The sequence below is a fragment of the Scylla paramamosain genome, unplaced genomic scaffold (genome assembly GCF_035594125.1).
Source record: "Scylla paramamosain isolate STU-SP2022 unplaced genomic scaffold, ASM3559412v1 Contig44, whole genome shotgun sequence".
NCBI lineage: Eukaryota > Metazoa > Arthropoda > Malacostraca > Decapoda > Portunidae > Scylla > Scylla paramamosain.
Window position 1 is genome coordinate 223,802 of NW_026973709.1, and position 11,199 is coordinate 235,000.

General features: G+C 41.2%; 1 protein-coding gene across 1 annotated transcript in view; it reads right to left on the reverse strand.

The window, feature by feature from the left end:
• Window positions 1–11,199, reverse strand: part of LOC135098084 (uncharacterized) — a 51,433-nt gene that overhangs the window by 26,735 nt on the left and 13,499 nt on the right. The window contains exon 2 of the mRNA XM_064000294.1: window positions 7,805–7,921. Coding sequence (XP_063856364.1) covers window positions 7,805–7,921 — 117 coding nt within the window. The remainder of the gene's footprint in view (window positions 1–7,804; window positions 7,922–11,199) is intronic.

The following is an 11,199-nucleotide window of genomic DNA, read 5'->3' on the forward strand; positions in this document are numbered from 1 at the left end:
CTCACTGATAGAGGGAAAAGTACCAAAAGAGTGGAAGAGAGCAAATATAGTGTCAATACACAAAGGAGGAAAGAGGACTGAGCCACTAAATTATAGACTGGTGTTGGTAGCTAGTGTTATAGGCAAGATCTGTGAAATAGTGATCAAAGAAAAGTGAGTGAAATATTTGGAAAAGAACAAAGTTATAACAAATAGACAATTTGGTTTCAGAAGAGGAAGGTCATGTGTACCAAATTTACAGAGTTTCTATACAAGAGTAATAGATGAAGTACAAAACAGAGATGGGTGGGTAGATGTAGTGTGCTTGGACATCAAAAAACTTTTGATAAAGTTCTGCATAAAAGATTATTGTGGAAGAAGAAACATATAGGAGGACTGAGAGGGAAGAAGAGTCAGTGTTTGAGGGGCATCAAGAAGAACAGTCTTCCACATAGAACTGTGAATATCTGGAATTGCTTAAATGAAGAGGTTGTTAGAGCACCAAACATGCAGAAATTTAAGGAAATGCTGGATAAATATAGCTATGGAGACAGGACACTATGAGCCCTGCTCAAACCCTATATTACACACACACACACACACACACACACACACACACACACACACATCACTCACACTCTTAGCCCAGCCAGCCCGTGGTGGAAAGGGACAGTTTCATGGACCATCCTACTACACCCCAGGAGGTTAGGTATAGCACAGCTGGCCATATATCTTTTTACTTGTCCTAAGAACAAGCAAAAGGTTTATACAGTTCAGTTCCCTTACCATCTAATAATGCAGTAAGTAATGCTTTTTGGCTGATTACTATCTCAGAAATAATACCAAATTCAATAACTAGTTGGGTCTATAGTTGTGAAAAGGACAAACTAATACCCTGAGTTCTCTTAACTGACATGATGTTCTAGGGACTTGTGGTGAGGCCAGACACGTGAAGGTGTCTTGGCCTCCAGTCTGAGCAGCCACTCTCTCTTCCTTCACAGAAGACCTGCTTTTGACACCAGCGTACAAACACCACTCCACTCCAACACTCGGACAGCCTCACCTATGGTCTGACCCTTTTATCCTCAACATTTGGGTATTGTCCTTTCTGGGGATTTCCCGTCCTGTGGTGCTGCTAAACTTTACCAACACATACCTTATGTCAGATACTTACTACTACAACATTAAATGGAGTTGTAGCATATATACACTGTAATGATATAAAAAGGTAAGTTAATGTAATATATGTCTATTTTTTAGTGAGAACTGCATTGTGTTTTGCAAACACCACAATACTTGGCAACGTTTCCTCCAGGTGTTGTCACGTTTCTTTGAGTGACTCAGTCAGTTAGTCAGAGTGACCTGTCAATCCACTGGTCACTTCCTCTCACACAGCATGTGAAAAAAGAGAGAGAGAGAGAGAGAGAGAGAGAGAGAGAGAGAGAGAGAGAGAGAGAGAGAGAGAGAGAGAGAGAGAGAGAGAGAGAGAGAGAGAGAGAGAGAGAGAGAGAGAGAGTTGGAAGCAAGGTTATCTCTGACACTTAGGGTCTAATCTGGTAATTTGCCCATTAAAAAGTCTGGCAGTGCCACAGGCTGGGAAATTCCCAGAAAGGACAACACATAAACACTCAGGATGAAATGGTCCAACCCTAATTAAGCCACAATGTACTCACTGAGGCCTGTAGGGCAGTTAAACCACTCAGTGGTATCTTAGTCTTAGTGTGTATCATCCAGAGTAAATGTATTGTTTCTATAACCAAGGACTCTATCCCATAGCAGGAGTTTTCCCACATGGTACACAAAGCTACACCAATATCACCCTCTTGCTCACCTCATATCTTTAAGAGGATGAGGTGCAGACAAGAGCCGTGTCTGCTAACACTGCCACACGCTGCATCGTGGGAGCAGACCAGCTCAGGCTTGATGCACAGACAGCAGACTGGACTAAGCTTTTCTCCTCACTCCCTTGCTCTTGAATGCCTGTAATAATAATGTATGCTTTAATTAACTCTTTCAATAATAATTCAAAGCTTTAAGTACAATACATAATGGGAGCAAACAAGCTGAGGCTTAATGTGCAGACAGCAGACTGGACTCAGCTTTCTTGCTTATTCCCTGGCTCTTGAATACCTGTAATAATAACATGTGCATTAATCAACTCCTTCAACATCAATTCCAAACACTAAACACACTGCATTATCACATTACAAAACATCTGGATTAGTACATACTACTGGACTAAGCTTTCTTCCTCACTCCTTTGCTCCTGAGTGTCTGTAATACTGTAATAATGTAATAATATGTACAGTAAAATCCCTCTCATCTGGCAGCTTTAAGTATCCGGCACATTTTTCCCCGAGCCTTAAAATCAATAAAAAATCAAGGTGTACTCATAAAATCAATTAAAATTCCCGCGCGAGGCATACTTTGTCCCCTCGCCACCAGAGAGCACTGCTTCACGCCACCCGCGGCCCACTACACTGTGTTTACTCAGTGACTCAGACCCGCGTGTGCACTGTTTATCGCCTGATGCCTTCATCATGCCTAAAGTTGTAGAAAAGAGGAAACGTGTTGTGCTTACACTTAAGCAGCTGATCAGATCAGCTGCTGATTAAGATCAGCTGATCTTTGTTATGGTAGGATGCGTGAGTGTAGGGTGGTGATTGTGTACATAATTTCACTTCTATTCAAGTATCCAGTAATATTCAAGTATCCGGCATGTCGGCGGTCCCGTTGATGCCGGATAAGAGGGATTTTACTGTACCTTAATTAGCTCTCAGCAACAACTCCAACCACTTAGGGCACTGTGGACAATCTCTGCAAGCATCAACAAGGAAAGAAAAGAATAGATTTCAAAGTTATATCCAGTATGATGTTTAGAACTGGCTGTCACAAACAAGACAAAAAGAACTTGAAAATACATTTATAATATTTAGATGTGACTGTCACAAGGTAGAGAAAAAACAGAATGGATTTTCACATTTCTAACCAGTATAATGTTTAGATGAGGCTCTCACAGGATAAACATAAGAATGAAAGCAATAGATTTGTAGTTTTCTGGCCAATATAATATTTAGTAGTGGGTGTCAGAAGAAAGAGAAAGGAATTAAAATAATGTATTTTCACATTTCTATTAGGTATAATGTTTAGATGTGGCTGTCACAAGGAAGACAAAAAGACTAAAAAATAGATATTTAAATTTGTATCCAGCACATTATAACATTCAGCTGTGGCTCTCTCAAGGAAGGGAAAAAAATAATGAATAGATTTTCACATTTCTGGCCAGTATAATGTTTGGAAGTGGGTGTCAAACAAAATAGAATGTCTCAGGGAGGAAAAATATGTTGAATACCAGTGAAGGGTGAATGGAGTGAAGGAATACAGGAATGGGCATGGGGAGGATCAAACACACCATGCAATTTGTCATGTAGAAAGACTGGCAGGAAACAAGATGACTACACCCCACATTAATCAACTCTTTCAACAGCAGTTCACATGCACTGTATGTAGTCATTGCATGCATCCACAATGTAGAGAAAAACAATTTTTTAAGTGAATACATCCTCAAATTCCTAGCCAGTATAATGCTTAGATAAAGCTGTCACAAGACAGAGAAAAGAATTAAATAGATTATCAAATTCCTAGCCAATATAATGTTTAGATAAAGCTGTCACAAGAGAGAGAAAAGAATGAAATAGATTATCAAATTCCTAGCAAGTATAATATTTAGATAAAGATGTCAGGAGAGAGAAAAGAGTTTCACATTTGTAGCCAGTGTAATGTTTAAATGTGGCTGTCACAAGAAAGAGAAAAGAATTACAGGAATAGATTTTCACATTTGTAGCCAGTATAGTGTTTAGATGTGGCTCTCATAAGCAACAGAAAAAAATTAAAAGATGCTAAATAACAGAAAAGAGTTAATGGTACAAAGAAATATAGGAGTGGTCAAGAGCAGAATCAAAGACAGCCTTCTAATTCATCACACTGAAAGAATGGCAGGAAGTAGGATGACCATTAAGCACACTGTTAAAAGCACTCTTCTCTCATCAGGATTATTTTCAAAGATCACAGACATGATTAGCTGGGTTCAATATTTTTTCTCTCTTTATCTATCATTAGGATCATGACATAAGCAAAAACATTAAAAATCAGGATGGGTTGAAGCCCCAAGAATAGTAAGAGAGAGGAGTGAGCCTCTTAACATAGCAACTGTTTACCAGCAGCAAGTATTGTAGATACGGGATGAGAGATGAGGGTTGTGGCCTGGCTGTAACGGTGTGTGGCACATGAGCCTCAGTCCTACCCACAGATCAGTCACCATGAACCATGAGCTCTTAACGTAAGGGAGTGGCTGGCTGGACAGCAAGATAACTCCTCAAAACCCTAATAACTTCCAGCAGCACCAGCGCACGACCCTGGGCAAATAACAGTGACAGACAGGGAAATGTGAGTGATTATTAGAGACAAATTATCTTCTTGGAAGGAAGTTATCACCCACAGGGATCAGTTTTGCCCCTAATTATGTTTGCAACATATATGAATGACATGAATGATGAATCAGTAAAAGTTTCTTTGCCTACAATGCTAAACTCATGAGACAAGTGAGTGTACAGGACAATTGTGAAATACTGCAACACCTTAATACAAGTTGGAAATGGAGCTGCACATGGGAAATGTAATTCAATGTCAAGAAATTCAGTGTAATGGAGTTTGGAAAGAGCAAGCAAAGGATTTCAAGGGAATATAAACTTGGAGGAGAGCTTATACAGAAATCAAAGTCAGAGAGATATCTAGGAGTATTCATATCAGACAACACGTCACCTGAGAAACACATAAATAAAATTGTTGGAGAGACTTACAAGCTAATGAGGAGAAAAAAAAAAAAAGGCCTGAGTGGCATTTATCCACATGGATGAAGAAAGGGTAAAGAAAGTGATCATCACTCTGATAAGGCCAAGGCTGGAATATGCAGCAACAGTGTGCTCACAAAGCACAACAAATTACATCAGGAAACCTGAAAGGATTCAAAGAGCAGCAACAACATTTGTTCCATGCTTGTTGGACATGTTATATGAGGAGAGACTAGCAAAACTGGAATTGACAATGCTGGAACAAAGAAGGCAAGAAGGAGACTTGATGGCAATTTATATAATGATGAAGAATATGGACATGGTGGATAGAGAAGACCTAATACAGTGGGACATGAGAGATACAAGAGGACATGGAAGGAACATAAAAAAAGATAGTTACACAAGGAATATGAAAATGAACAGCTTTCCCATCCAGTCCATAGAATGGGATGGGAAAGTAAAGAGAATACATCAATTTTTTTAAGGGCCATGTTAAACACCATGAGATGCAAAGACAGGACACCACAAGTATAGGTCCCCTCCCATACATTACAACTACATAAATACAACTACATAAATGCACACACACACACACACACACACACAAGGTTTCAAGACACTTGTCCTTCAATTTTTGACTACCGCTTTGGACCCTTTTATGGGACTGGCATTTCAGTGGCCATTTTTTTTATTGAATTTTTGTTGCCCTTGGCCAGTGTCCCTCCTACATAAAACACACACACACACACACACACACACAAAAGGGGATCTATTCATGGCATACACTGGAACTCCCTGTCTGCTTCTGTATTTCCTCCTTCCTATGAATTGAACTCTTTCAAGACAAAGGTTTTAAAACATTTATCCTCTCATTCTGACCTTTCTTTTGAGACTGGCACCTTAGTAGTCTTTTTTTCACTATTTATTCCCCTTGGCCAGTGTCTCTCTTACATAAAATAAATAAATAAATAAAATAAAATACATTAATGCAAGGAATGGAAATACTGGACTGGGCAGATACTATGCACTGTGATAGTGTACACTGTGACTGGCTCATGACAGCTGCTGGCCTGCCTGTTTTACATGGCCAGGGGAGTGAAGCAAGGCAGCTGGTGAGACTGTTCAGGGATGCAGGGAGACAAAGCTTCATGGTTAGGTTTGGAAGTTGAAATATACGGTCAGACTTCATTTAAAATTAAAATTTACTCATGAAAATGGCATCAAACTATCATACTGTGTTCTGCAACTGGCCAGGCTCAGTTTTACAAGAGCAAGGATTGATGCCACATACCTTGCTGTCACCAGTCAATAACACTTCATACACAGTCATGCTGTTCCGAGGGGAATGATAGAGGGGAGTAGAAGAAAAAGACCAGGGGAGATATACATGGAAAGTTTGGTGAAGCTGACAAGTGCAAGGATGACAGCAGTGCAGATGATACAAGCTACACAATGCAGACAAGAGTAGAGGTCCATAGTTCCTAATGTACTGGAGGATAAGACACTGCAGTAAGGTAAGGTAAGGTAAGGCAGGCCATTGATGCATGGCAGTTAGAGTGACTTGTTATGGAGCGTCCACAGGGGTGAACCTTCCAAGTTAACCCAAGTGGTTATAGTGTGGTGTTCAACTGTACTACTTTTGTGTCATGAGACAGGCATCATGTGTGGCTGTGATATTTAAGGAGTCAGACACCTACCATTGACTGACAAGTAAAAGAATGGTGACAGCAGCCATTCCAGTTTATCAGAACCTTTTTCTCCATTGAAATTCATCCCAATAGCTTTCAAAGAAAACATTACTAATTCCTTGGATCCCACACATTACTTTTAACTTATGTTTAGCCTTTCTCCAGTAAAATACAGATAAACTGATTTTTTAAAGAATCCAGCATTTATTTTTCCTGTGCACATACATTAGCTGCCCATCATAACATTCCACTGTGCTGCCAGGCTGCCTCACTCACCTGGCATGGCAGCACTGTAGCAGAGACGCATCACTGGCAACTCATACCACCATGATGCAGGACCCAGCCAGGAGGGACACACATTCTCCATGACTGCCAAAAATTTCTTCTTCCCCTTCCCAGCAACACAAAATTTCATCTTCCCCTTCCCAGCAACACAAGATCTCTTCTTCCCCTTCCAAGCAACACAAAATCTCTTCCTCTTGCCAGCAACACAAAATCTCTTCCTCCTCCTGTACAGCAATACAAAACCTCCTCCTCCTCCTCCTCCTCCTCCTGTAATACCACCTTAGTTAATAAGTTCCTAATTTTAAGCTTATATTTATTACATATTATTTTTTGTATCCAGTACAATATAAATTTTGTCCTTACTGGATTATTAATAAACCATTTATGATTATTATTTGCTAATGCATCAGTGTAGCATCAAAACATTACTACACCCTGCCTGCTCATGTTTGTTTGTTATCAACAAGGAACACAAGTCAGTCCTTTGCTCTGCCAAACATTACTTCCATGGACTGCCATACCTGCACATTTGACAGAGAGAGAGAGAGAGAGAGAGAGAGAGAGAGAGAGAGAGAGAGAGAGAGAGAGAGAGAGAGAGAGAGAGAGAGAGAGAGAGAATTAGGTTAGTTTAGAAAGCCAAATTCCAGTGATTTTTGCTTCTCCATACGAAAATTTACATTTCTTTTTCGTGGCTGTTAGACGGTTCATGTTTCTAATAATACTGTTGTGTCTACCCCTCACTCCGGGCGGGCGTGTTATCCACACGGGCACAGATCAAGAAACTTGAGCAGCGGGGCCTCAAATAAGTAGCACTCTGAACGCCGGGACAAAACACACACACACACACACACACACACGAGGCCGGGGCACAGAGGAAAACACGGGCACTATTTCCTAGGTTTATCGACAAATCCTCCGCAAGTACACTGCTTTACAAGTTTACAGGGGCACCACAAGTCTCCCAGGGCACGACAGGCACTCAACAGGCAGGGAAACACTTACAAAGCAGGCAGGCACACGCTGGCCTCCTCTCTGGCCACGCGTCTCCCCTCTCTGCCTGTTCCCGCTTCTCCCAGTGCTGCCAACTCCACAGTGCTGCCACCCGCACCCATACCCCTGCTGTAACAATACCGAAAAAAAGAGATTGAGACATGTGTCTCAATTCTGTTTTCATCTGACAGATACACTGGGTTCAGTTAAGTTGGGCTAGGTTAGATTAGGCTAGATTAGGCTTACAAAAATTTCGTTCTTTAATTTAATTGGTCATTCATTTTATATATATCATTATTTTATTTATTTATTTTATGTAAGAGAGTCATTGATCAATGGCAACGAGAGGCAGAGAGTTAACTCTTGCAATTGAGAGGAGGACAGAATAGTGGTGATTGATTGAGAATACTGGTTAACTCTTGCATTAGAAAGGTGGACAAAATAGGGGTGAGAGAAAGAAGAAAGTCTTGTGCATGTGCTTGTGATAGCGAGAGAGAGGCTGAAGACAGTCAGAGAGAGAGAGAGAGAGAGAGAGAGAGAGAGAGAGAGAGAGAGAGAGAGAGAGAGAGAGAGAGAGAGAGAGAGAGAGAGAAAGGGGGGAGGGTAGGAAGAGGAGGAGGAGGAGGAAAATAAGAAGAAAACATGTCCCGGGTCTATCATTTTTGTGAGTGACCTTTACCAGACAATGGTATGAAAAATTAGTTATCAATTTTTCCAACTAGTAGTACATTATTAATTCACCTCTCACCTACCTAATAATAATAGTAATAACAATAGTAACAATAATGATAATAATAATAATAATAATAATAATAATAATAATAATAATAATAATAATAATAATGACAATAATAATAATGATAATAATGATAATAATAATGATAATAATAATAATAATAATAATATAATAATAATAATAATAATAATAATAATAATAATAATAATAATAATAATAATATTTTTTTGTATTTTCACTATAAAAATATTAATGTATTATGGTATGTATACAATGGAAACACACACACACACACACACACACACACACACACACACACACACACACACACACACACACACACAACAACAACAACAACAACAACAACAACAACAACAAAATGCAATGAAAATATGCTACTACTACTACTACTACTATTACTACAAAATAATGAAATAATATATATATATATATATATATATATATATATATATATATATATATATATATATATATATATATATATATATATATATATAATATTTTTTTCTCTCAAACAAAATAAATAAACAAACAAATAAGTAAATAAAAAGAATAATAATAAATTTTCTTTGTTTGTTTGTTTACTGTGGTTGAAGTGACGTGGAATTTCAAGGATGTTTTTAAGGTTCTAGTGTTAGATTAACAACATTTCTACTTTCCAAAGGCCCTAGTTGAAGTTACAAGGGCTTTTTATGGGTGTTTTTAAGATTCTAGAGACAGATTAACAATATTTCTGCATTACTAACAGGAGAAACACTCTTGAGAACCCTGCTAACTGTATTTAAAAGGCTGTATTTCTGTGGTTTTCAAGGGTGTTTTTAAGGTTCTAGTGACAGATTAACAACATTTCTGCATTACTGACATGAGGAACATCCTTGAGAACCCTGCTACCTGTATTTAAAAGGTTGTAGTTGAAGTTACTGTGGTTTTCAAGGGTGTTTTTAAGGTTGTAGTGACAGATTAACAACATTTCAACATTCCTAAAGGGAGAAGCACTCTTTAAAAAGGCTCTATTTGAAGTTATTGGAATTTAAAGCACAAAAAAATAAATATATAATAAAAATAATCATAAAAACACTCCCAAACACACCCAAACAACATTTCTACATTCCAAACACCCTAGATGAGGTTACAAAGGTTTTTTTAAGGGTGTTTTTAAGATTGTAGTGACAGATTAACAATATTTCAGCATTGGAGACTTCAATGTTTTTCAGTACGGCGTCGCAACTGCTCGTGATCGGTCTTGTCTCTTTCGTTTGGAGTTATTTCTGATTTTTGGTATGCGCGTTTTTTAGCGGAGAGACAATTCTTCATTTCTGAGTTTTGGTTTAATTGTTTTGCCCTAAAAACACGAAAAAAAATCATATTGAAAATGTACGAAAATCACTTTTTTTTTTCTCTTCCATTTTCTCTTTTCTTTTTCCGCTCAAGCGACACGTTCCAGAGGCAGCTCAATACAAAGTGAGAGGGAGAGAGAGAGAGGGAGAGAGAGAGAGGGAGTGGGCGAGGCGGTGTATTGCAAGTCTTAATAAAAAAAAAGAAAGTTTTGTGTGTGTGTGTGTGTGTGTGTGTGTGTGTGACCATGCTCGTGCTACACAAGGGAACATAAGAACATAAGAACATAAGAAATAAGGGAAGCTGCAAGAAGCGACCAGGCTTACACGTGGCAGTCCCTGTATGAAACACTCCTACCTATTTCCATCTGTTATCCCCATCCATAAACTTGTCTAATCTTCTCTTAAAGCTCTCTAGTGTCCTAGCACTAACTACATGATTACTGAGTCCGTTCCACTCATCTACCCCTCGGGAGAGTGAAGGAGTGGGGGGGGTGAGGGAGTGTGGTGGGGGGCGTGGTGGAGGACTGGGTGAAGAGAGTGGTGAGGGTAACACAATAATGCGTGCTGCACTGTACAGAGGGGTCGCCGCCCCCGGCCAGTCCCCCCTCCGCCACACACACACACACACACACACACACACACACAGCCCCCCGCGCGCTACCTGGGAGAAGCGGGCCTGGGTCTCCATGATGTCAAAGAGCTGCATCTTGTGGTGGAAGGCCTGGGCGCCCTGTGCAGGCGACGGAGGGCTCAGCGCTACGCCCGCGCTAGGAAACCCGTGCGCTGTGTGCCGCAGCTCCAGCCTGGAGAAGCGGCGCTGGGCGGTGCCCGAGGGCGAGGTGAGGGAGCCGCCGGGGTCTGGGCCGCGCTGCCGGGACACCGCAGGGGAGCTGAAGGCGGAGCGGCTGCGGTAGTTGTGGGGCAGCGAGTGCCGGCTGCTGTTGTGCCCCGCGGAGTGCGCCGGCAGCCCGTCTGGCCTCTTCGGGGCGCCACCCCACCGCGCTAGTGACGGTCGCCAGCGTGACGGGTGCCTCCTTGCGGGAGGGCGACAGGAACCTACAGGTCGTGGAGGCGCCGTTGGTGGCGGGGCTGCCGCCTCCCGCCAGGTGGGTGAGGCTGCCGGCGCTGCTGCTGCTGTTACATTGGTACAGCTTGCCCCGCTCCGCCCCGCCGCCCTCGCGGGGCCGCGCCAGCTGCAGGCGCGTCTTGATGGTGCGCAGCATCTGTGGCCGTGCGGGCGTGCTGAGGCCGCCCGCCAGGCCGCGCAGGGCGTGCTCTGAGCAAGATGCGGGCAGGGTCTTGTATCCTGTCTC